General features: G+C 37.6%; 1 protein-coding gene across 3 annotated transcripts in view; it reads right to left on the reverse strand.

Annotated features, from left to right (window-relative positions):
- TBC1D31 (TBC1 domain family member 31) overlaps positions 1-27990 on the reverse strand; it is a 59430-nt gene that overhangs the window by 12433 nt on the left and 19007 nt on the right. For 2 of the 3 annotated variants that reach the window (XM_031439569.2, XM_031439568.2), the window contains exons 6-17: positions 26974-27133; positions 24642-24842; positions 20260-20436; positions 15934-16013; positions 15710-15856; positions 15238-15371; positions 12468-12601; positions 11971-12150; positions 10590-10822; positions 10190-10342; positions 9021-9156; positions 5257-5349 (exon numbers count right to left, since the gene is read on the reverse strand). In XM_031439569.2, the coding sequence (XP_031295429.2) occupies positions 5257-5349; positions 9021-9156; positions 10190-10342; positions 10590-10822; positions 11971-12150; positions 12468-12601; positions 15238-15371; positions 15710-15856; positions 15934-16013; positions 20260-20436; positions 24642-24842; positions 26974-27133 (1828 nt within the window). The remainder of the gene's footprint in view (positions 1-5256; positions 5350-9020; positions 9157-10189; positions 10343-10589; positions 10823-11970; positions 12151-12467; positions 12602-15237; positions 15372-15709; positions 15857-15933; positions 16014-20259; positions 20437-24641; positions 24843-26973; positions 27134-27990) is intronic. The other variant, XM_031439570.2, reaches the window with a different exon arrangement.

Here is a 27990-nt window from a genome sequence, read left to right on the forward strand (position 1 = left end):
AAGAGTAAGGACTTCTGAAAACTGTCTCACCTATAAAAGCACTGAGATCCCTGGCAAAACAAACTTTTCAGAACCTGGAAATTAACTGAAGGCTTGTAGCAACCTAGGGAGCATTTACTCATAAAAATGGCTGAATCTTAGTAAGAAAGACAAACTTTATGATATTTTAAATGATTTCAATTATTCCTACTCTATACCACTCCTAAGCTCTGCAATTAGCCTGGAAAACCAGTAGCCTGGCAGCTAATGGAGGGGGCAAGATAGAGTTGGAATGCCTTCAAACTCCCATTCCCAGAGAACTGTCATCATTTGACTTGGAAGACCCCACTCCCAAGGCTGTCTTTATTTGGTCTGACTCAGAACTCACCTACAGCCCGGGGACGTCTGCTGAAAACAATCAGGGGAAACTGCTGAACACCTTGACCCCCTAAGGTAGTGGATCACAGAGCCAATGACAGGCTAATCAAAGAGCTTTGTAAGAAAAGCTGGGGAATTAGATGTCTAAAGGGGGCTTTGAAATGCTCCAGTGAAGATTTCTGGGACTTCAGAAGGCCACACGCATGTGTAAAAATGTGCACGTGCCAATGGCTGTGTGACTGCTCAGACCTGAGACGGCCTGACGCTCTCAACTCTGGGGAACTGAGGTTCTGCGTAACCAGGAAGTGAAATCTAAGAGGGCTGTAACCAGGCAGCTGAGTGCTGAATGAAGGTGAGCCCCAGCGTGATGCGCACAGAGCTCCCTGGCAAAGACTAGAGGCTCACAGGTTCAGGGATCCAAGGAAATCTCTGTCCAGTCACTGAGCTACCAGGGTAGACGTCAGTGGCTACTCATAACAAAGAATAGACACTTTATAGGATTAACTCAGAAAAGTCACTAAGCAAAGAAACAGGAAACCCTGAGGAGAGAACAGAATCTGATTTCCAGAACTGCCATCTTATATTACTTAAAGTATTTAATATTCAGCAAAAAATTACAACACATATTAAAACCCAAGAAAGTATGGCCCTGCATGCTTTGGATAGACATTAACCACATGATCTCCAAAGAAGATATAAAAATGGACAATGAACATGTGGAAAGATGCCTGATATCACTAGTCATCAGGGAAATGCAAGTCAAAACCACGTAAGGAACCACGTCACCCGCACTAATATGGCTGTAATCTAAAGGACAGACAGTAACAGTTGTCCACAAGAATGTACAGAAACTGGAACTCAGCCCTCCTAGTTACGTATCTAAGAGAACTGAAAAAGTATGTCCAAACAAAAAGCTGGGTGTGAACGCTCATGGCGGCACTACACATCATGGCCCCAAAACGGGAACGGTCCACCAACTGAAAAATGGATGAACAAAATGTGGTCTGTCCCTAAAATGGAATATAATTCAGCCACAAAAAGGAATGAAATACTGACTCATGCTACAACATGGATAAGCCTGGAAAATATGCTACGTGAAAGAAGCCAGTCATAAAAGGCTACATATTGTACAATTTCATTTACCTGAAATGTCCAGAATAAGCAAATCCACAGACAGAAAGTAAATGAGTGTTTGCCAGGGGCGGGGGAACGGGGAGTGAGTGCTACTGGGAACAGCGGTTGGTGGGAGGACAGCAAAGAGTATCCCATGAAGGTTTCAGTTAAAAAAGCAAAATACTAATTCTATGTACCAAATAATTTCGCTTTTCCTTATTGATGATGCTAGCAGCTAGTTCCTACTAATTTGAGATTGAGGAATTTTTTTCTACTTTTCTAATTATCTATTGGCAGCATAATTGCTTCTATAATTCATTAAAAATAAATACATTTTTGAATTATACGCACAGAAGATACATGTGTGAAAGAGTATTGCCCATTGGCAACAATTCACTTAAACCTCCAACAATAGAAGAAAAGTTTATGTAAGTTATGGTTCATTAATAGCTGCTACAGATGACAACTATGGAGATATGTTGCCATTTAGAAAAAAGAAGAAAAAAGGGATAAGAAAAGCAGAATACAGAATTCTAGCTACTTCATAAAGAGATAAAATGATGTCTGTACAGAGATTAAGGATCAGGAGGAAAACAGAGGAAATCCAAAAACAGTGAGGACGGAATGAAGATGGGGGGGTGGTTCAAAGAAGCAGACGGGGGAAGGAAGTCGTCAATTCATTCTGTAAAATGATCGAGCGTTTTCGACCAAGGGGGAAGCCTGTGCCAGATGCCAGACGCTGTGAGTAAAGGGCTGACTCCGTACCAGCAGCAGGAGTAATCCTGCACGTCCCAAAGAAAAGGTTAGCCCGTGACCAGTTCTAAGCCCTTGGAGTACCTTGCCTGGTAGGAGTGTCTGTATACCTGAGGCGTTGGGCCACGCCAGAGAGTTTATGCTAACACCGTGATTTGCGGTGGGAGCCCTGGGCCACACTATCGCCGTCTGACCTCTGCCCAGTAAGTAACCAAGGCCAGCCACGTGCACACTCCATGCCTACATGACTGACCCCCGAGTAAAACCTGGACACCAAAGCTCAGGTGAACCTGCCTGGCTGGCCACTCCGTGTGTGTTGTCACCCATCTTTGCTGGCAAAATGCCATACTCTCTGTATGACTCCACCGGGGGCAGACAACTAGATGCTTGTGTCTGGTCGCTCCTGGACTCCACCCCCCGTGCCTTTCACCTTTGCTGAGTTTAACCTGAGGGTAGTCCTGGGAACTCCAGACAAAGACATGTATGTGTTAACTAACTTAATGCTCACAGCAATCTCGGCAAGGCTGGTACTATGCCGAGAGGAAGGCCACCCACGTGCACAAGCAACGAGACAGTGTGAGAAACAGACTCGATGAAACAAGGTTCTAGAACATGAAGGAGATGGGCTCTGGATCCTAGGTCAGTGTCTACTTGTCTGTGCTTAGTTTTGCTCTTTGTTAAAAAAAGATTTTATTCAAATTAGATGGAATGTTGGGCTCACACTTCCAACAGAGGTAATCACAATACTATTTCTGGAACATAATTTGTTTGGAATTAGACACACTTCATCAACCTAGTGTAAGAGGCAAGTTTGGCAGATAGCGTTAATCACTAAAGACAATTTGAAAAAGGCAGCAGTAGCATGTTTATATTTAACTGACCAGATGAAGTTCATGATTTTTACAAATTAGTTTTGTTAGAAGGTGAAGTCTTCTCCATTAGTTTGCTTACATAAATGCTTCCTTTACAAATGAGCTGTGGGTTCTGGGATGACGGGTGGCTCAGGCCGCATGGCCACCTGGCCTCCGATGGCTGGGGCGATGGGCAGGGGTGTGCGGCTGCCCAGAGTCTAGAGGTGCTGGCCGTGGCAACGCTGGGTCCGAGGGTCCTGGGCCCGGAATGCGTGGAGGGCAATGGCCTGGTCTGGCCTGTACCACACTGTCCGTGGGACCTCAGGTGGCCCCCAGTCTGTGTTCCCACGCCAGGAGATGGGGCAGTGGGGTTGAGGGCATTTGAGTTTATTGGTCATCGACTGTATGTCAGGGAATTTTTGAAAGAAGCGGGGATTTCTTGCTTGTGAAAGAGAAAGCTCTCTCCCCGTAACGGCACATGTCAGTGTGACATCTGGTCAACGCAGGAAAGTGTAGACCTTGATGACTATCTCAAGGTGCAGAACCTGGCAGCAACTGAATGAGTATCACCAACTCTGCAAGTGAAAAATGGATGCTTGAAGCAGACCGCTGCTAGCGGAATACTTAACTACCCGGGAGCACAGAGACGACCTAAGGATGTCCTTGGGGAGGAATCTGAAAACTTCATCTTCAGGAGCTGCTTAGATTATTTAAAATTTCTAGGAGTGCTAAAATTACTGTTTTGGACAGTCCATGAAGGTACATATAAAACAGTCGGGCTAGAAATAAACAAATTTAGTGTGCAAAAAAAAAATAATGATATGATACATGGAAAGCATCACTTGGCATTCCTGATTCCTGCCAAAAGTACCTGAGTTGAATCTTATCATGAGGAAACAACAAATGCTAATTGAGGAACATTCTACAATATATCTGGCCTATGTGCTTCAAAAATATAAATGTCATAAAATACAAAGACAAGACTCAGGAATGGTTCCAATTTACAGGAGAATAAAGAGATATGACAACTGAAAAAATGGATTATCTTAGATTTCCTTTCACTCTAAAGGACATTTTTAGGACAAGTGATAAAATGTGAATAAGGTTTATACAACAGATAATAATGTGTTAACTTCCTGATTTTGACCATTGTAGTATGATTATGTAATAAAGATTCCCTGCTGTTATAAAATATGCAATGAAGGGGTGAAAAAGCATTGTATCTGCAACTTAAACAGCTAAGGAAAAAATGTGTGTGTGTTTATAGATTGAAAGAGAAGGATAATGAAAATTTAGCAAAATGTTAATATTTGAGAATATGAGAGAAAAATATTTGGAAATTCTTAGTATGTTTCTTGCAAATTTTCTCTTAATTCTGAAATCATGCCTCCTGGTGCCATCACCCTTCCTAGCCAGTAAAAATAACTTAAGCTTAGTCCAAATGAATTAATTCTAATTCAAAATCATAGGAGGCTTAGTGGAAGTGTAAACCTCCGGGGCTCCGAGTTAGCAAAAGTTCAGTGTAGAAACTTAAAGAGTGTTGTAGTTACGAATGGACTCTCTGTTCTAAATCATATTTAATGTGAGCAACAATCAATCATATACACGTTACCTGTTATGTAGTTGTTATCACTAATTTCAAACCCATGGTCTGACTTTAAGAGGGCTGAAGGAAGTAAAAACTTATGGTTTCAAAATAAATGAATAACATGCTTTTCCCTACTAATAATATTTATAGTAACAAAGTTCCCTTCTTCAGCGTCTTGGAAATTGAATTATATGTACTAAGGTCGGTCCTTGCTGACTTGATTCCAGCAGATTCAACTTTAAAGTGCTTCACAGCGCTTGTCTGATTTACCTTCTGAAGTCCTGGGTTAATTCTGTAGTTACTATTACACAGACATAAGGAAACTTGGTAAGTTAGTAAAAGATCCTGAGGCAAAATCTGGGACTTAACATCTGGTTCTTCAGACACAAGACTAAGTTGCTAAGAGAAACATGAATTTGAGTATCACAGCAAACTGTGCATCCAGACATCCTGGCTACCTTACAGTCCTGGGTGACACTAGACTCTACCTGGAAAAACAAATACAATGAACATTTAAAAACCTTGAATAAATACAGTCTAGAAAGAGTCTGTATAAGCTCTGCTCTTCTTATATTGGAAATAGTTGATTTATACCTTCTCGTAAAGTCTCTTCTGTGATTCAAGTTCCAGATGTCTCATTTCTAGGTCTTTGGCTGTGGCAGCAATTTCTCGATCTCTCATATGTACCTATGGCCAAATAACAAACTGAATTCACAAAAATAATTTTTAACAGAGTTTGTAATCTCATAATCTGAACAACCCACTAAAAGCACTTAAAATGATAGGTATTGGGTTTTTGAAACCAGAGTAATTGACAATATATTAACATTCACTGTGGAATCTAGGAATAATGTCTGAGTTAAAGTTAAGCTCAAGTTTCTAAAAAAGAAAGCACAATTACCACACGCTCATCTACCCAGACTGGGAGAACAGATGGCCGTTCTTTCCACATTACCTTAGCCACATTATGAGTTAGAAAAACTTGAGCAATTGAAGTTTGCAGTGGATAAAAATGTAAAATGTTTGATCTTATTCCATGTAACATTTATTTAACATTCTTTTTGATTACATTTCTAATATTTTATAAATTTGGTTTGGCAACTAGTAATTCCAAATTAAAATTTACTGTAGACTATTCCAACTTGTATGTGCCCTGCTTGGATTTAGCTAATTTAGAGTTCACCTTTCTCCAAAAGTTGATGACTTGGAAGCTTCTCAGTCCCATACACTAGAGGGCTTGGATAAGGCACTGTTTAGGTAGAGAATCTTAGGAACTGTCTTAAATACTTGGCTGCCTAAATAGTCCTCATTTTTTAGGAGTGAGAATAACATGATATGTGTTTCAGTACAAAACAAAACAAACTAACCCATTAGGCATCTAACGTAATCATTTCACCTAACCAGTCAACATTTAATGCCCGCACTACTTGCATGCATAAGGCAAAGCGTTATATACTGTAGACTCGCTATCAAATACATGTAATTGAAGACACAAACAGTAAAAATGAGAACATCGTGGGATGTGCAAGGACATGCATCCAAGGGGTGAAAAAACCATGGACTGAAAACCAGTTCAACTTAAAGAGGTTATTGAGAAAGCAGGTAGCTCAAAGGTGGGGATACCTGAGTTTATGAAGCAAGGATAGTTATAATGCTAAGAAGCAGAGGAGACGTTTGGCATAGCAAAGAATGCTTTTTAGGAATTTCAATTACAGGAGCTCTTTTGCTTATGAATTTTCAGAGGTGCAAAGAACTATGTACCAGAGCAAAACAGATCAATGTTGCTGGCTGATAACAGATGTGTGTGTCAGTTGTAAGTGTCACTTTGGACCCAAGCAGTCTTTTCCTGCTGGTGCCTGAGTCATGAGTAGAGAAGTTTCTGCAGTTCAGCAGGGTCAGAGGTCACTATGAGAAGAGGGAGATGGTAGGACAGGAGGCGGGAAGGGGAGGCAGAGGTCAGAATTAGTTTATAAATTCCATGCAATCCTAATAAAAATTCCAATAAGATGGGAGAAGGCAGGGATACAGAGAGACAGAAAAAATTTTCAATATCTATTTAAAATGGTAAACATTTGAGAATACTGAAGACAACTGAAAAGGCAGACCAATAGTGGGAATTGGGCCTACTAGTCAGTAAGACGCTCCAAAGGTGTTATTCAAACAGTGTGGTACTGGCTTAGGAATAGACAGCAACGGACGAGATCAAGTATCTAAGAGAGTAAACATTTAATAACCATCACCTGGCAAATGAATTTACTAACATTCAACAAATGGCATTGGGAAAACTGACTGGCCTTTGGAAAGAAGCAAGCTTGGTCCCTAACTCACTCCTTACATTCAATTTTCAGACACATCAGGGGTTGGCAAACTTATTCTATAAAGGGCCAGAGGGTAAATATTTCAGGCTTTGTGGGACATACTCTGTGTCACAGCTGTTCACCACCGCTGTTGGTAGTGCAAAAGCAGCCAAAGAAATTTGTAAACGAGTAAGTGTGACCGTGTTCCAATAAAACTATATTTATGGTCGTCGAAACTGAATTTCATGTTTAAAAAAATTTAATATAGTTTTCATATCATGAAATATTATTCTTTGAGTTTTCTTTTTTTTAGCCATTGAAAATGTTAAAACTATTCTAACCCATGAACATTACAAAGCAGGAGGTGGGTCAGATTTGCTGGTGCACGATAGTTTGTTGCCCTTGAGATAATCAAAGATTAAAACAACAGAAAAATGTTGAACTAAAAGAAAATATGCATAAGTGGTAATAAAACCTATAATGGGAAGGTCTTTCTAAACATGACACACATCCTAAAAGTCATAAAAAACTAATGAAGTTGGTTATCCAAAAGTTAAATATTTTACGTGATTAAAAAAAAAAGACACTATAAACATTCTTAGAGACAAGTAACATAGACCAGAAGAAAACACTCAAGACAGACAAAGGGATTAAGCCCAACTCTGTGCTCTGCGGCAGCCCCCAGCCCGATGAGGATGCTGAGCATTTAAATTGTGACTCGTCCCAACTGAGATATGCCGGGAGTATAAACTGACTACTAGACTTCTCAGATTTAGCACAAACAAATGATAATTTCAAATATACTGAGTTAAATAAAATGCTATTAAAATTAATTTCACCTGTTTCTTCTTACTTTTTAAATGTGCCCATCAGAAAACTTGTAATTGCCCATGTGGCTCACATCCTATTTCTACTGGACACGAAATGACAAAAGAGCCCAAGTAAATTGGTAAGAAAAGAGTAACTTGGTAGAATACTGGATGAATGATTTAGATATGCAATTTACAGTTCTACAATGGAAGATAAGTGAATGAAGAGATAGTTAACATCACTAGCAAGAAAAACAAAACAAAACAAAACCATTTTTCACCTATCACCTATCAGATTGGAAAATATTAAGACTGATGCACTCCAAATTGACCAGGGTATATGTACTTTTACATTTCAAACAGCTTAAGTGGGTTCATTTTTGGAGGATAATATGGCATATCTTAGCATTTACTCAACAAAAAGCACATGTACAAATACTCAAAGATTTGTGCTGAGAATGCACAATCTAGCACTGTTTTGTGTAGCAAAATTCTGCAAACAACATAAATGTCCAACAGCAAAGGATTAGTTAAATAAACTATGACATATTCATATGATGGAATACTATGCAACCATAAAAAGAGAAAGATATGTAACAGTTTTTTAACAATTTATATTTGGGGATGAAATGAGAAAAGAGTGGACAAAGTCCATTTTTAACTCCATATATTTTGTAATAGAAATTTTTTATGCTGCCTATGTGCTAATTTTTATATTAAAAGAGAGTACTTCTTGGGGGAGGGTATGGCTCAGTGGTGGAATGCACACTTAGCATGCATAAGGTCCTGGGTTCAATCCCCAGTACCTTTGTTAAATAAACAAACAAACCTGATTACCTCCCCCCTCAAAAATACAAATAAAAAATTAAAAAAAAAGAATAGTTCCCCTACTTTTACAATTAGCTTCATGGTTAATTGATATTTCTATATTAAATAGTCACCAAGGACACTAGTTAACCTACCTAATTTCCCTGGCATTTCTGAACTACTTAACAATTAACACTTGATAGCTACATCACCCAAATCTGGGTGACAGTTGTGTTTCCTCAGGGGCACCCAATCCACAGTGGGTGATCAACGTGTTGGTAAAATTCAGCAGACAAGAACAGCTGGGGAAACGTTACATAAAACTAGAGGGGCTGTTTAGCATGCACTGTGGACTCTAGGAATAATATTAAACTTGAAGGTGTCTGCTACATTTAAATGAGGGTCAGTAGGACCGTGCATGAGTACAAAGGCAAGAATAACAAACCTTTCTCTCCATCTCATCATCCAGTCTTCTCAGCTCCATTTCCTGTTGATCTTGCTGAAGCTTCAGAAGACGCCTTCTGGCAGCATCTTGGAGGTGCATTTCCTTTACTTTCAGCTCTCTCTTGACAGCAGCTAGTCTTACATACAAAAAACATCAAGAGGAACAAATAAAAACATTTCAGAACATAGACTGCAATGGAAAAATACTACGTTTCACAACAATGAAAGGCCTGCTGCCTATCTTGGTCCACTTTCCCAGTTTAATTGGTGCCTTCATAACATGGCTGTTTTTACAACAGATAAATGAAAGATGCCCAATTACAAAACAAGTCTGCATTCATGAAAATGACAAGTCCATATGCAATTGGCTGTTCTTTCCATATTCAAAAGATCTCTAACAGGTGTACTTCTCAGATCATCTCAATACAATCGATATCCTTTCTCTGAGGAAAGAATGCCAAAAAAATGCTCCAGTGTTACCGAAGATTATGTATGCTATTCTCTTAGAATTTTAGAAGGCTAATAACTCAGTTCAGCAATTCTTTTTAACCCACACTAGAAATTTGTTTCATAAAGTCCCATCCAAGAATAAGAATCAATAAACATTTATAGAAGTCATTTTCCCAACAATTAGGCTTAGTCTCAGCGCTCATCTCATTATCTTAACTAATTCAAACATTTTGCCTTATTAACACACTTTTGAGTAAGCATTTAATACTTCTTCCCCTGTCCTCCAAAATACGACATGCACAACGAGACAATCATTTTATGTTTCAATTTTCAGGTCACACAGATATGTTTAAAATACAGTTTAAAAAATAGTGCTCCACTGAAGGTGACTGGTCCAGCATGGCATCACACACCAAGGCATTTCTGCCCACTGCAGAATAATGTTTCTAATAATATCCTCCAAGGCACCCTGGATCTTGTACTACCTCTGAATAATCAGTGCAAGTTATATCATATTCAGTATAGCTTAGAAATTCTATTTTACCACTGTCATTTTGGGGGGAAAAGTGGTATTTACAGATTTTTTAATTAACTTAAATATTTGCTTAATGGAATACCACAGCTGGGTAATGCTATAAATAGTGCTGTTCCTATAATGAAAAATGAAAGGAAATAAAAATCATTCAGATACCCAGATGTTTTTCAAAGTGCTAAATATACCTCTGTCTTTGTTGTATTATCTTCTCCTCTTCTTGTAAGAGCATTTCTCTCCTTGTTTCTTCAGCTTTACGAAGCAGTTCCTGTTTGTGGTACCAAGCTTCATCTTCAACTCTTTGCTGGTCTACCTCAGCTTGCATGTCTTCAACTGTCTGCCTTGAGTAGAGAATATTTATTATTATAACTAAATGCAAACAAGAAAACTGAGTAATTGAAGCCCAAGAAAACCAAAACACAAATGTATACTTGACTGACTATGCAAGGATACCTTTAAAGATATTTCTATCCTTCAAACACTGATTTTACATTACTACTTAATAATTTACATATATTTTTCATAAAAACTTTCTTTACATTTGTAACAGATTTTGTTTTTATCAAAGAACAACTGTTCCATGATTACCTCTCTCTTAAGTAATCCAATTCGTCATTCCTTATTCTCTCTCGTTCCTGTGTCTGATAGTCCACAATGAACTTTGGGTATTGATTGAATACTGGGTATTGCCCCTTTGTCAGCGCCACAAAAGCGTTAAGCATGTTGTCTGGATGAATGTCAGTGGGTGTGGTGTCCATGAGATGATAAACTTCTCTAATTACAGCACTTATATCCAGGTTATTCCGATGGTGGAAAAAATACTGCAAGGAAACTTTGTGTTTAAATTGAGATTCACCTAACAAAGGAGTTATAGGTAGAACTAAAACAGATTTTAAAATGTAAACGTGAATTCATCTTTAAGATGATTTGTTGTTTTGCAAATTCACTGAAGCTTTTCTTAACCCAAGTTTTAAAGATCCAGTTTCATATTCTCAAACTGTAGTAAAATTTTACAATCATGTTATGAAATTGTGAAATAACACATTTAAAATTTTAACTCAAAATGTAGGCTTTCTTGGTAACAGAAGAATGCTTCAACAAAAAAAATTCTTCCACTTGGATTTTTTTTCTTCAAAATCCAAAATAAGTTCCAAAATAAATTAGCCTTTGAAAATTGCTTGATTTTTAAAAAATATCTGATATGTTTCCACATTATCTTGTTCTGCTGACAGATCCAAGTTCTAATATATATACACATACATACATACATACATACATACATGTATGTATCTTGCGATCATGAAGTAAAAATAAAGTTTGACAGGAACCACAAAATAAGTAACAAATAACAAACAAAACCAACTGAATCCATCCTGTCTACCAAAAGAACCACCCCTTTTAAAAACCAGCTCTAATTCTTTCTTTTGGGGTTTTTTTTTGGGGGGGGGTAGCTAGGTTTATTTATTTATTTATTTTAATGGAGGTACTGGGGATTGAACCCAGGACCTCGTGCATGCTCAGCAGGCACTCTAGCACTGAGCTATATCCCCCCCACTTCTCTAATGCTTTCTTTCAGTCACCATCCGCCACGCCTCAAAGTTCTCATAGTTACTGTTCTGCACGTGCAATAAGCATGCAGATTATCACAGAGCAGCTGGCCAGAGAAAAGTTCATGCACAGAATAAGCAACTATTCAGTTGTTACTTTAAATAGGTAAAAAGCACAAAGCTCCAGTGCTATCATGATTCTTTCCTGCAGCTATGATTTTAGGACTAGTAGGCAGCCGCTACCATCTGCTGAACTGTCTACAACCAAGAAAAGGCAAGGATGTGGTGGGGTAACTTGTTCACTAGATTCTTGCCACCGAGCACCAGTACCTGACATACAATAGGTACTCAATAAGTACATGGATTTTTCAACTGAAATAAATGAAATTTGAGAACTGCTACTTAAGAACAAGGACATGTACCTCAAAATCATCTTTCAGATTACAATGGAGCAAAGGAGCTCTAGAACATATGTTGTAGGCCACGATGGTCATCAGGAGGAATGAAGGATGGTTGGAAAAGACATTATCAAATAATTTGAGCCACTCCTCTCTTGTCAGTACTTCTGAGAACACAGTTTCAAGAAGAGGCCATGCATACAGCTAAAATAGACAAGAAAAAAGTGTATTAGTTCCCCAGGGAAAAGTCCTACTAGAGTTACTGCTAACGCTCTCATGTTTGGTTTAGCTACAAAAATCATTATATTAAAAACATAATTATGAAAAGAACTACCCTAATTTGGGCCCTTCTTCAGACTGTCAGGTAAGAAGTTTAATGAAGAAAAAGGATGGAATACTGTTAAAAATACATCAGTAGTATGTTGATTATTATACTTTCAAGAAATTACTGTTTTATTTCTATTAGAACCCATGTTAGCTTCCAAAATAAGTTGTTATTCTAAAAACCTTACACTTCTTACCTGGGAAGTTACATCATGATCTATGAAGTGTTGCAGGAGTTCCTTGTCATGAAATGCCAAAACATTTTCTATCATACCAAGAATATTGATAGGAGGATTAGGAAAATATTCAAACCAGTGTTGACACCAATTGACTATGAAGAAAAAAATTGAAAATTTATCTTTACCTCTCTGTATTATTAAAGGGCTTTGCAGTTCTTAAATGTATCCACTTTTTGTCTTCAATATGCCCATTAATAAAGATCCCCTTTCTTGTTCTAAAATACAATTTGTCATTTTAACCATTTTTAATGTACAATTCAGTGACATTAATTATACTCACAATGTTGTGCAACCATCACTATTTCTAAAATCCTTTCCCAAACAGAAACTTTGTCCTTATTCAGCATTAACTCCATTTCCACTTGCCCGGCCCTTGAACCTCTAATCCATTTCCTGTGCCTGTGAATTTGTGAAATTTCATAAAAATCTGTCCTTTTGTGCCTAGCTTGCTTCACTAACCATGTTTTCAAGGTTCATCCATGTTGTAGCATGTGTCAGACCATCACTGTTTTTTACGGCTGAATATTTCATTGTATAAGACTGGGAGTTCAAAATTTGTAGGTACTGACAGGCATATACAGAATAGATAAACAAAATTATACTGTATGGCTCAGGGAAATATATACAAGATCTTGCGGTAGCTCACAGCGAAAAAGAATGTGGCAATGAATATATGTATATTCATGTATAACTGAAAAATTGTGCTCTACACTGGAATTTGACACAACATTGTAAAATGATTATAACTCAATAAAAAAATGTAAAAAAAATTTCATTGTATATATACACATATTGTTTGTCCATTTATCTGTTAACTGATACTTGGGTTGCTTCCACCTTTTGGCTACTGGGAATAATGCTGCTACAAACATCTGTGTATGAGTCTGTTTTCAATTCTTTTGGGGACATCCTTAGCACAACTGTGGGATTATACAGTAATTCTATGTTTTAAGTTTCTGAGGAACTGCCAAACTGTTTTCGACAGTGACTGTACCATTCTACATTTCTATCAGCAATGTATGAAAGTTTCAATTTTTTCACATCCTTGCCAGCACTTGTTACTTTCTTTTTTAAATTATAGCCATCCTAGTAGGTAAGAAGTAGTTCTCACTGTAGTTTTGATTTGCATTTCCCTAATGACTGATGATACTGCGCATCTTTTCATAGGCCATTAGCTATTTGTACATTTTCTACAGAGTAATGTCCATTCAAGTCCTTTGCCCATTTTTAAACTGGATTGTTTGTTTTGTTTTTTTTTCCTCTTACAACTCTTAGTGTTATTGGCAGGGTAAACTAGTACAACTCTTTGCAGAATCAATTAGAATGTTCATATTTTATGACCTAATAAAACCAATTCTGGGAATCTACCCAAAATTTATGAATGTGAAGACAGTCATGATATTGTTACTTTTAATACATAAAAATTAGAAACCTAAATGTCCAACAATAAAAGATGAAATCAGAGCATGAATATTTATCAAATATTATAATAAACAAAATGTTCACAAAGTTTATACAAATAAAAGTACACAACATATTAAACAAAAGTAGTTTAATTATAAAAATAAAAAACTGCCTGAAGTGTGGAAAAATTAGAAAAAAACAAAACAAAATCCTAAAAGTCTAATAGCTGGAGGATAAATTATGGTGCACCTATAAAATGAAATATCCTGTGGGCAATAAATTATGTTTTGGACGATATTTAATGATTTGGAGGAAATGCTCTTTTGAGAAATTCACTAATATATTATCAAGATTATCTTTGAGAAAGAGGAATATAAGTGAATTTTCTTTTATTTTGTATACTTGCCTATATTTTCTCCAGTTATGAGTAAAAATTTATTAAAGCAAATGCAATGTAATAAAATGAATGAAAATATGTAAAGAAAAACATATTTAAATATTCACAATATGCATGCTTGGGTCTTTTTATTTCCACTTTTCAGAATTTTATTGTTAGTTAAGTGCTTCTCTACTTTGTACGAGAAAGATACATATAAAATTGGTTATTTTTGTTAAATCAGTCTTGGTTTAATGTGGATCCAGTTTATTAACTATTTACCTGAGCTGATTTTACTAATATGAAAAAAATGACTCACTTTTTAGTGTAGGTGGTAATGATCAAGCAGTAAACACAATGGTTGGGAGTACAAGCTACAGATTCTGACTGCCTGAGTTCAAATCTTTATTCTGCCATGAACCTAACAATGGTAACTTAAGCGTTCTGTGCCTCAGTTTCCTCATCTATAAAAAGGGGATAACAATAAATAACACCTACCTCATGGTCAGCTGTAAGGATTAAATGAGTTGATAAAGGCAAAACATTGAGAATGGTACCTGGCACACAGAAAGTTCTGGATAAATGTTAGCTCTGGATGATGAGACTGAGGATAACAGCCAACACCTGCCACATTAGGTTCTGGGTGCTAAATGCTCTATGTACTTCCTGCAACCTATGAATAACAACTGACTTTCAATAAGTGGAGCATCTGCTTCCTCCTTACTAACAAAACTCAACCTGTAACAACAGTATCTTCTGAAATGCAATCATCCAAATGTTATTGTAAGTAAAAAGGTTTATTTATGTATAAATGTCCAAACTGTCCATTTTATGCTCTATGTCTGACTGTCTCACACTAGAATTGTTAAACGTTGCAAAGGTGCAAAGACATCAGGAAAATGTACAAGAATCTACTCTTGGTGTCATTATTTATACTTATTTACTTACTTATAAGAGTAGCAACAACTTCAAAACAGACGAGCTGGTTGTTCTGGAATAATTTTACAAATGGAAATGCCAAGAGTGGAAGATACGGTGTGTCACTAAAGATGGTGGACCAGTGAGCTAATGCAGACAGGGTTCTGTGAATAAAATAAGGAAATGAAGACCAGAGAAGTTGGTTTAAATTTATTTGAATAAACAATACATTCACATGACAAAAAAATTCAATACAAAAGGTAAATTTGGTGAAATTTGGGTTTGTCTATTTTCCATGATTAGACTGAGGTCATAAATTTTTGGCAAGAATACCACAAAAGTGACATGCAACGTACTGATATGTTTTATTACTGGTGATTTTAAATCTGATTACTTGGCTAAGGTGGTGTCTGCTGAATTTCTCTACTATAAAATCACTACTTTCCCATTTGTAATTAATATCTTGGGGGAGATACACAATACTGCAATATACTGAACATACCTCTGTAATACTCTGAGTAGTTTCCTGCTTTTGATAGGATAGTTCTTCTGAAGGTTGAGAAATGCCACATGAATACCTTTATCTATAAGGTTGCTGAACGCAGTGTGATTTTCAGGCAGTTGTAGCAGAGAACGCCAAATGAACATTCTGAAATTAAAACATAATTTTAACCAAGAACAATTCGGGAGTAAGACTGACTTAACGTGCAAGAAATTAAATTTTACCTGTATTTCGTTGGATATTCACCATAGCTTTTTAGTAAGATTTGTAAACGCTTTTTATTTAATCCATCTGACAATTCATTCTATAAAAAGAAAAAAAAACTGTATCAATCAGTGACATAATCTTAAAACTGAAAAGGTCATCTAGACCTTGGTAAAAAATATTTTATATCATGAGACTCTTCTACACACACACACACACGTCCCTTGCTCTCTCCTGAGTCTGCATATACACAGCAGATAAAGTTTGTGACAAATTATTTACCCTATAATAGGGTTTGGTAAACTTCTTCTGGAAAGGGTCAGAGAGTAAATGCTTTAGGCTTTGTGGGCCAACAGGCAAAATCAACGACATTATGCAGATACTTAATATAACCATTTAAAATGTAACCATTTAAAAATGTAAAAATCATCCTTAGCTTGAGTAGACAGAGTGGGCCCGGGGCTGTCCTCTGTAACCCCTGTAGCAAGAGTGATGCATCCTGATGTTTCCTTCCCTCTCCTGCTCCCTCTTTTTCTTTTAAGTCAATTTTTATCTTAATGGAAAAATATTTTATAAATTTTAAGATCATAAAGCCATATTCCTAGATTATCTCATGGAAGCCTAACAACTAAGTGAAGCAGATGAGATGTTCTATCGTTTCTTTGAGAAAATGAGAAGGTCAGAGAAGTTCGGTGACTTGCTCAAGGGCACGCACCTGTTAAGTCTTGGCTGAAGATCCAAAGCCAGATTTTCTTAGTTCAGTGCTCTTTTTTACTATAAGAAACAGTGAACCCAAAAATGTAGGAAGGAGGTGAGGGGAAAGCCCAAAATGACAGTGAATGAAGATTCCCCATTTGAGAGCCACACACTGGACATTGAAGGCAACTAGTCCAGACCAGAGCAATACAGTCCGTGAGAGAGAGACACGTTCACTGAGGTCATCACCAAGACACCTGCTGCCACTGAAGCCTCTTTAACAAAGGACAGAGAGCTCAGGTGAATTGGCCGGAGTTTTACCTGTTTTCTTGTCTAGACCCTGAGCTGATGAAGTTCCTACTTCACGATTAGCTGAGGATATGCATTGTTCATAGAAGTGTTCTCCTTTGACCTACTGCTTAGAGCTGGATATAGGTTTTTTGTTTTTTTGTTTTTTAAGCCATTCCTGGTTATTTTTGTCCAGGGACTCCCTGATATAGCCCGCTTTGATCCACACTGGACTGCTGCCAGATGCCCTGACCACAGTGTCCCTTTATTTCCCAGAAATCAATCATGACCACATCCACTCGCTGTCCCAGAAAAGGCTCCAGTACACTCTCAGGAAATCTGAAGCCAGACCATGTCTCAGAAATACCACTCAGCTCATTTCCTCATTAGAGCATTCAACCAACAGGGCCAATTCCACCCAGTCTTCACACAGCTAGGTTTGTGCCTGTTTCTTACTTTTTTAAAACTAAACAATATTTTGTTTAGGGTTACATTGTATTGGTGATATAATTACACAGAAAACCAAGGACACGATTAACACAGAAGTGAGGACAATGGCAACCTCTATGGGACGGGGAAGAGAAATGTGACTGGGGATAAGCACTCAGGGGACTGACTGCACAGCTACTGGCAACACTCTATTTTGTCATGTGGATCTGAGCAGGCCCAGAAAAGAGTTAACACAGCAGGTCTGAGACTGCCATCCTTAGAAAGGCCTGCTTGAAAGCTGGCTCTTGTCTAGTGTCTAGACACCTGGCTTTCGAGGAAGTTCCCAGAACCAGTGAGAGTGGCTCACTGCGCCTAAACTGCACGCTGCGGTTCCCGCTGAACGCCTGCTTTCCTCGTGGAGTCTGGAATTTCGAAATGCACTACCTGGAAGGTGCCTATACAACCAGCCTCCAGGAAAAATCCTGGGTATTGAATTCCTAATGAATTTCCCTGATAGACAACACTTTACACATTCTTCTTTTGACGCAAGTTTCACATTTTAAAAATGCTTATAGAAGAAAAGAGGCTGTTGAAATTAATGTGAAAATTACCAAGAGTCAGTGAGAATATGGAGCAGCTAGAACTCTGAAACACCTCTTGGTGGGAATATAGATTGTTTTAATCAACCACCTGGGAAACTATCTGACAGTATTCACTAAAGCTGAGCATATGCACAGCCCATAAGCCAGTAATTCCATTCCTAGGTTTATACCCAACAGAACATGTCCTTATGTTCACCAGAGATGAACTAGAATGTTCACAGCAGCACTGTTTCTAATGGCAAGAAAAGCAGGCAACTACCCAAATGCCTATCAACAGCAGAATGGACAGAGTTTGGTTTATTCACACGATGGAGTAAACCTGTGAGTGAACGGTTTACAGCTACACAGATTTCTCAAACATATTGTTAACTGAAAGAAGCCAGACACACAAGACTACCAACTGAATGTACATAAGTACAAAAAAGGCAGAACTAATCCATGACGTTAAAATGCAGAGAGCAGTTATCCTTGGGGATGGACAAAAGTGCCTGGAAGGAGCAGTCAGGGGCTTCTGGGGTGCTGGGAATAGCCCAGTTTTTGATCTGAGTGCTGGTAATACAGATGTAGTCAATCTAAAAATGTACTGAGCTGCGCATTTATTGATTTAATATCAACAAAAAGTTGTAAAAGTCCCTGAAAATGTTAGCAGCTTCTCTATTAATGTTGTTATTGTCTTTCAATTCCAAAGCAATATATGCCTTTCACAGAATAGTAGGAAACTACAAAAAATATGTCTAAGGAGGAAAATAAAACCGACTGAAACAGACAGGCAATTCTATTAGTATTTTGATCTTTTTTATGGAGTTTTAGAAATAATACATAAGTACTCGTATCTTTTTTAAATTAACTGATGCCCAAGCATATAGTTGTAGCTAATTTTTTATATTTAACATAATATAATTATTTCCCTTTCCTCTTAAATAGTCCTAGCGTATGGCTCTACAATAATTTATATGATTAGTTACTTACTGTTAGACATTTTGGCTGTTTCTAAGTTTTTCTTGAATAAATCCCTCTCTCTCACACACACAGTAACAGATCATCTCAAACAAGGCAAAAAGGGAAATCAGAACATTCTTTCTGAAGATCAGTTTGGCTACTACTATCAGAATTTTTATGCACACACTCTGACTTAAAAATTCTACTTCTAAAGATACATTTGTGCAAATGTTCAAAGATAACTGTACAAGAATATCCACTGCAACACAGGCTGTGTTATCAGAGGACTGATGATAGAACCCGATGCCAGTCAGCAGAGTCCCGGTGAGATAAATTAAGGTATACCCACAAATGCAATGCCATGCAAGTGTTTTTAAAACATTGTAGCACTGCATGCAGTAATATAAATAGATATTCAACCTGGTAAGTGGCAAGAGCAAGTTATAAACAGCACTATAGTATGATTCCATTTATATAAAAATATAAAAATAAAAAAGTAACAGACACAGATATACATATGCTTATACAGAGAAAATTTCTGAAAGGATGTCAACAACTATTAACAATGGTCACCTCTGGGGAGTGCAATGAAAAGTGGGCTAGGGAACGGGGAGGAAGAAAAGTATGTCTTTATTTTTCCCCTTTACAACCTTCTAAACCAGCAATGTCTAACAGGTAATGAAAGAGACAACTGTAATTTTTTAAATTACATTTAAATTTTCTTCAGAAAATTTCTTAAGGAAATTTTAAGTTTTCTAGAAACCATGTTAAAAAAATAAAAAGCAGGTAAAATCAACTTTAATGCATTTATTTAATCTAGTGTAATAAAAATATTACCATTTCAACATATAATCAGCATAAAATTATTACTTAATAAGATATTTTACATTCTTTAGGGGTAAGGGATTAAGAGGTACCAACTACAACATATAAGTAAGCTACAAGGATATATTGGAATATAACCAATATTTTTAAATAACTTTAAATGGAGTATAATCTATAAAAATATTGAATCACTATGTTATACTACTGTAATACTATAAATCAACTATACTTCAATTAGAAAAATATTTTACATTCTTTTGTTCATAATATAATTTCAATATCTGATGTGCATTTCACACATAGACCACATCTTAATTCAGACCGAGCCACATGTGACTCGTGGCCAGCCTACTGGACAGTGCAATTCTATACTGTTTGACTTTTTTAAAAAACCATAAACATGCATTAATTTTATACTAAAAAGTTTTATAAGCATATTATATTTCAGTTACAACTGTCTTCATATAACTTTCCTTCAATTCCCAAGAGAGGGAAGAGTGATGACAGCCTAGAAGTCAGGAGACTCGTCTACAGCAAAGTTATGACACAGGTTTCAGATATTCTTACCTCTTTATTTTCAAAATTGCCAGCCAGGTCTTGTTTCAATATCCTGGTTTGTGCTTTGCTTTCTCTTGATTTTGCCGGCCGCTGTATTCTTCCTGACTTCACCTTCACCTTAAGATCACCAGAATTCACTTTCTTCTTAGGCAAATCTTCAATCACTTTCACTAAAGGAGGAGGTGGCTAAAAGAGGGCGAAAAAATCCAGTGGCTATCCTTGCAAAATAGACCTGTTAACATATGACTTACAAAATTCGTTTTGGTCAATCTAGTAATGTGCCTTAATATATATAATTATCCTTTGGACAAAAAGTGTAAATAAAATATCCAAGAATGTTCCTTGTCGACTCGAAGCAATTGAGAATCAAAGCAATTTTCTGTCAAATTCCTTTGAAGAATGTCATAAAGATTCATGATTAACAACGATAAACAGAATTTAATTATTCCTTGAAAGCTGGCCTTAAATTATTTGTATCAATCTATTTTTTACACTTGCATGATAAAGTGAGTGGTAAGGTGATAACTTGCAGAGAAGGCAGTTACACACGTGGCTCGCTCCAGAATGCTGAGAGAAGCACCCTAAATAGTCTTTGGGTTCAAGTGAAGTCCCTTAGAGGGAAACAGTCAGATGACTCTTCTCTGAAAGCATGGGACTCAGTCTCTCTGTCCTTGGTCACAGTTTTTAATCTACATGGAGATGGACGTTAGTCCTCACTACATCAACCACCTAATAGGCAGTTCAGATAGCAAGACTTAGATACCAAACCCTCACTTTTAGGGGGCCTATCCAACAGGAAAATAAGCCCCAACAACTTCAATTTACTTAAGGTAAAATGATTCACTGAGACATTTTCTCTATGAATAACACTCTTTTTGAAATAAAAAGATCTTCCTTGTTCAAAGGAAATGAGCAGATAAGGTAACTCAGGCTTCCTGAGTTCTAAACATGGTTAAAGTACAATGACTTTCACAAGGTATTTAAATGCTTGAGACCATTATTGCTGAATGTTTCCTCAGTAATTAGCCCAGACCCAGATCAAAGACAGGGCGGATCTGTGATTTTTTAAGATTTTCTTGAAACCAAAGTGCCAATTTCTTTCATATGAGAACAAGAACACAAGGAATACCCCAAATGTCCAAATGAACATATCGGATTTCAGAAACACACACATTACACACATCACCTTGAATTCAAACTGTCATGAAACTCAGAACAGTGTGCTTCCACAATGACGAACAATGAACATGAATCGCCACCTCTGAGCAAGCTCTTTGAAGCAGAAATCAAACTTTTTTGACCTCCTCCCCTCAACTTGCCCCCAAAAGAAATAAATAGAACAAAGCAAACATTTTGACTCTTTAAATAGCAGACTATTAAAAGACTACTTTGAGGTTTCCAACAAAGATTTTTCTCATGTTGCCGTCAAAAGTTGAGGATTTCTGCTTTTGAAACCTGCAGCCTATTATAGGAGACCAAGAAAGTATTCCTTATTGTCAACTTTTAGCACATATGATACACAACACTGTAAAATTATATATAGAATAGGTAATATAAATACACATGGCACTGATACTATACTTTTGTTTTAAAATTATTATGAAAAGTATTTAACGTTTTAACTGCATCTACAAAGTTTTTTTAATAGTGTTTTTCTAGGATACACTGTTATTCACATCTAGAAAGATTACAAGGGTAATGTGAAATATAACAATAGCTCTGACCAAAAGAAGTACAATGACCACTTACTCTATGATTTAATTCTTTATGAAATGTAATTAATAGTAGTCTGACTTCTGAATATTGCCCATCTTTATATCCTTGAACTATCTTCTCTCTAACCTCAATCCGTTTTTCTAAATCTTTATTAAAAGATCTGTTCTAGTGCCATTTTTCATGGCTCTTCCATGAAGGAATCTCCCCAAAGCTGGATCCTGAGATACGACCCCAACTGCCATACTTTAGCAGTGTTAAAACCTCAACGTGTAAGTAAGGATGTGCTTACTTACTGTGAGCTCAATACCAGAAATTCTCCAATGGCAAGAAAGTGGGACTTGAAGGAATGCGGCATGGGTAGTAAGTTTTGTATACACCTGGGCATTTTTATAGTCCTGGAACAGCCAAAAAGACACTGGTGGTGCTTGTCAGGTGTCCAAAAAAAATCATCCTACTTCTGCAATAAGCTAGCTTTTCTGATCTCAATCTGCTTAACAAATACCAGAAAGGAAGCCAATGACTCACACTTACCTTGCTTTTTCTCAGATCGCTCTCTATGAATAACATTCACCTAGCTCTTGAGACATTCACTAGGCTAAAAACTCATTAAGAGCAAATAACATGTTATTAAAAATTTTTAAGTTTATGAGAACAGTAGAGTATAATTCCATACATTTAAAGAAAATACGCGCGTGCACACACACAGCAGAGTCTCATTGTTCGTGGCAGCTGTGTTCCACAGAGTCACCACAAACACCAAGGTAGTGAATATGGAATCACTGCTCCAGGAGAAACACGGAGTTAGGTCCCTCTGAGCCTCTAGCCACGTTCTTGTCAACTATTCAACATGTAATTTTGTTTTGTGTGTTTCTGTTTAAAGACACTAATTTACTACAGAGTATTGACTCATTAACATTGAACTCACACCAAAAGCCCTGGAAGCTGGGCCTGGAAGCTTCTCTAACATCGTTATGTTCTCCCTAGGACACCTCACAGGCCTTGTGTGATTAGGACACTAGACCGCACCCCTGCACTGCGCTTGGGGGCCATTTTAAAGAGCAAAATCACCAACAAAAAGCAGAAAAAATGTGAAGAATGTGGCACTCAGTAGAGAAAGAAAAGGACACTTGTCCCCAGTATGAGTGCTGGAATGGGAAGGCAGAGGCTGCCTTGTTTGACCTAAGCTGGGAACCGGATGATAGGCAGCTCAGACTTTCTCCTGCTCTGCACGGCACACGCATGCCTGTGAATATGCAGTGAGGGCTGATTTTAGAGTCACAGGTAAGGGGGAAGGGGATAGCTCAAGTGGTAGACCGCATGCTTAGTAGGCATGAGGTCTGGGGTTCAATCCCCAGGACCTCCATTTAAATCAATCAACCTAATTACTTCCCACCTCAACAACAAAAAAAGAGTCACAGATAAATTTTCACCAGTAGGCAAATTCATAAATACAGAATCCATGAAGAATAAGGATTGGCTGTATATAATTATACACATGGAAAAAAAGGTATACGTTTCAAAATTATCTGAGAACGGTGAGACTTATTTATCTGCTTGCTTATCTGTATCTTTTTATTTTGTATATAGTAAGAACTTACTACCTGTCTAACTGAAAAAATAAATAAATAAAAAGGAGCAGGGACATAACAAAGAGATTGTCATATCAAGACCAGAACTCCTGGGCCTGCTAATGACTGGCTGTGTTATCAGGCTGGGGAGTGAACTGCCCCTCCTGTAAAATGAAATGGTTAGACTGGTGGTCACCAGAGTCCCGTGATGCAAATGATACAAGCCCAGACTTGGAAAGGCTCCCAAAGAACCACTGGACTTGACACCAGCTGGGGAAATTTCAGATAACCGTAAGACAGGAGGGAAGTATATTTTAGACACAATGAATAATGTAGTAACAGATGTAGAAATGACAATGGTATCTATGGGGGACAATGAGGGAAGTTGAAAGTATGGGGAAATACGTTACGTAGAGAAGACAAAGATGAGCGAGGACCTGGAGAGCCAGGCAGAAGAGTTTGGACTTAATGCAATAGGAAAGGGAAGGCACTAAAGTAGCATTATTTTAGAATTGGTGATGAAAGTACTATTTTTGAGAAATGTTTTAAAAAGATGGACTGACGGGCAGGGCAGACACTGAGGGCTCTGAGTTTTGGTATATTTGTTTAAATGACTATAATTTGAGAGCTATTAATGAGCACCAGTACGTGGATGGCCAACAGGGACACGGAGAACAGGCAGCACATTTTAGACACTTCACATTTAAGGACTACATGACTTGGCGTCGACCAGATCTGGGAAATAACAGTCATAGAGATCTGGGAACAGAAACAGTCATAGAGGCCCAAGGTGTCTAGCCTATAAGAGGGGAAGAAAGACAGAAATGAAGAGACTGGATTGAAGACCCCTTGTGAGAAGCAGATCAGAGGCGCACCTTGAACGGGACAGGGACACCAAACAGATACCTTCTACAAAGATGTGAATTTAAGAATGGAGCACAGGTGGGAAAAGCTGGAGCTGTGGCTCTGGGAGTAAGAACAACAACAACAAAATTCAGAAAAATGGATAGGGTGCAAGGAAGTTAGAATACTGTAGCATTAAGTTTTTATTTTTGATGAAACAACATTTAACTCTTAAAAAAAGACATTGCTTACTTGATAACATACCTTATTTATTTCTTTTGTTAAAGCCTGAACTGAGTATATGTTCAGACTTCCATTTTCCATAATAGATGCAATGTACCGTCCATGTGGGCTAATTACTGAAGAACTAATTCCTTCATCAAGGCTCCCAATTTCAAAGAGAAGTTTACAAGTCTGTGTATTAACAAACCTCATAATACCATCCTGACTTAGCACTCCAAGAACCTAAGAGTAGAGAGAAACAACATAAACACATTTCAAAGTCTCAGATGTTGCCTAGACTTACTTCGATCATTTCACTATGTAGACAAGTACTGAATCACCATGTTGCACCCCTGAAACTAATACAATGTTATATGTCAATTACACCTCAACGAAAAAAAGGGTCAAATGTCTGAAAGTCAAACTACACAGGCACGCACGTGTGTTTTTTTATGTGTGTGTGTGTGTGTGTATTTTTTTGAGGGGAGGACAGTCAGAGATTATACTCACAGAGAGCCATCATATATTTTAAAATCCCTAATTTTGGCTCATGTAGATTCGCACTGGTCAGGTCCAGAGAAGCCTGGCTCTAACCAGAGCCAGTAAGGAGCCCGTCCTGGGCGACTACAGAAAGGTCACCTAAGAATCCTCCCTTCCCACAGGCAGGCTTATCTCCACGCTCCCTCCAGAGGGAACACAGGTGATCACAGTCCTTCACTTTGACTCCACACTGGCCATCAGGAGCAAGGAGGGTGCAGTGTCTGTTCCCCTTCCCCATCCCCAGCCTGAGCAGAGCTAACATCTGTCCTGCTGCTGCCACACAAATCTGGGACTGAAATGAGCCCCTGGCGGGTGGAGAGAGGATGTCTGTGAGCTGCAAAGACAGTGTAGGGGTAAGAGAGAAGCTAGTCTTTTAAGGAGGGAAAAGTTAGTTTTAACTCATACAATTTGAAAAATTTTAAATGTACTGAAAAAGCTTAAACATATACAAAAAATAAGCTCCTCTACTGCCCTGTCCACATGCAGGTTCCTTTCCCAGTGCCAGTGGCTGGTAAGCAGTGCCACCTCGTAATTTTGTGAAATGCTAATGTCCCTTGTTATATGAAAGACTACGGTTTGGAGGTAGTTAGAGGCAATTTGAAGGTGACAATCTAAACAGAGCGTCCTTCTGTTGGTCAGATGGTAGGAAACCCCCTCCTTCACAGTAGAAGCAATCTCTCTGGAAGGTAGTTTGGCAGGATCTATCAAAACTACAGATGCACATAACTCTTGTACCACTATTTTAACTCTGGGATTTTATCCTACAGACAGGATGTACGAAATAACATGTGCAAAAGGTATTCAGTGCAGCATCATTTGTAATAGAAAAGGACTAAAAATAGGTTAAATGCCTAATAATAAAGGATGCGTTAAAAAAACATATGCAGCTGTGAAAAAAAAAAGAATGAAGTTCTGTGCTGATATAGAACAATCTTCAAGGTAAATTAAGTGAAGGAAAAACAAGGTGCAAAGCTGTGTAAAAAACTGGGAAAAACAAGATTATATAATAACGGTGGTTACGGAGAGTGAGTAACTGGGCAAGCAGGAGAGAGGAGTAAGATTTCACTTTATGCCTTTTTTTTAATGTTTTTAACCATGTTTAAGCATCATCAACTCAAAAAACTTAACACAGACATGATAAATATACACACATTATACATATATACATAAAACACATATGTATAATTTATATATACATGTGTGTGTATATATATGTTTATATAATTTGTTCATGTGCAAGACCCAAGATAGTCAATTTAAAATAAGAAAGTTAAGGTTCAATTACTCAACTATTAAAAAGAAAAAAGGTGCGTGGCGGGGGGAGCACTGTGTAAACTAAGGCAGGACAGAAAGCAAACAGGTTTCTTAGGATTGAGGCAACCAGGTATGGCAGATAAAACACAGTGCAGCAAAGTGAGAGAATTTCAGTTCTAGTCCTACCTTTAATCCTTAAAATGAACAGGAGTGCTGACAAGTCACTTAATGTTTCTAAGCTTCAGTGTCACAACTTGCACAATGGTGAGAATGCCCTCCCTGCCTATGTTCAAATAATTCTTTAAGGATCAAATAAAAAATAACATGTTCAATCACCCTTTAAACCACAAAGCATGACACAATATAAAGTATACTGATTTTAGAGAAAAAGTAAATTATCAGTAATATACAGAACCAGATTTTTACTTTTGTTTTCAATCTACAGACTCTTTACAAAGATATGAGCAATTTCAAATCCTTGTAACAGGCAGGGTACAAGTTAAATAAGAGAACTAATAAAGGTCAGAAATTGATATGAGCTTCCTAAAAAAGTACAGCGTTACTAATTATTGTTACTAACCTGATTGGAACCAGCATCAAAACTATCAGGAAGAAATTCTAGATGGCGAATGGCTCGAACTTTAGTGGGCATCTGTATAATTCTAAATAGGTGTTTAGCTTCCAGGCACCACAGATGAAGATGATTTGATTTGCCCCCAGCAGCCAGGATTCGACCATCTCTACGTGACAAGAAGATGAAAAAGACTAGATGAGTTACCTACAGCAGCACTGTCCAATATGATCCAGTATGATGGCAATGTTCCACGTCTACGTCGTCCAACACAGTCACTACTAGCCACATGTGATCATTTAGAACTAAAATGTGGCTTGTGCTTCCGAGGACATTAATTCTTTGTTTAATTTTTATTGATTTGAAAAGTCCCAGGCACCCAGTGGCTACCACATAGGAAAACTCAGGTTTATAGTGTGTGTATATATATATAAATATATATATATATATATGTATTTTTACCTCTTGTGCTAAGATATTGGCTTAACAATTGCTTGTTTGATGACTTGACTGGGGGTTTCTGAATAACATTTATGTTTTATAGCACAATCTCAAAGTCACTTACCACTATCCAACTTTCTGTATTTCACACATAACTATACTGAATTGATAACAACATTGCGATATGAGAAACCAAAAAGCCCAGACTTTCTTTCCTTGAAGAAAGCTACTTTATGTTTAGAAGGTACAGAAAGAATAAGCTGCACTGATCTGCAAGGCTGCTGCTCATTCATTCACCATGGCCTGTAAAGCGCCCACTATAAGCCAGGTTTCACTCCAGGTGGCAGGGACCCAGTGGTGAACAAGACAACAGTTAAGACCCCTGTTCTTACGGGATTTTCAGTCTAGAGGAAGGTAAATGAACTGGACTGTATTCTGAGAGCAGTGGGAAAGCCTTTCAGGGACTTCAATAGGGAAATGACATGGCCTGACTCAATGATTTAAGAAGACTACCCTATCTGCTTTGTAGAGACTGACTTTAGGAAATAAGATTGAAAGCAGGGAGACCAATTAAGGAGGCTATTA

The sequence above is a fragment of the Camelus dromedarius genome, chromosome 20 (genome assembly GCF_036321535.1).
Source record: "Camelus dromedarius isolate mCamDro1 chromosome 20, mCamDro1.pat, whole genome shotgun sequence".
In the NCBI taxonomy this organism is placed as follows: Eukaryota; Metazoa; Chordata; class Mammalia; order Artiodactyla; family Camelidae; genus Camelus; species Camelus dromedarius.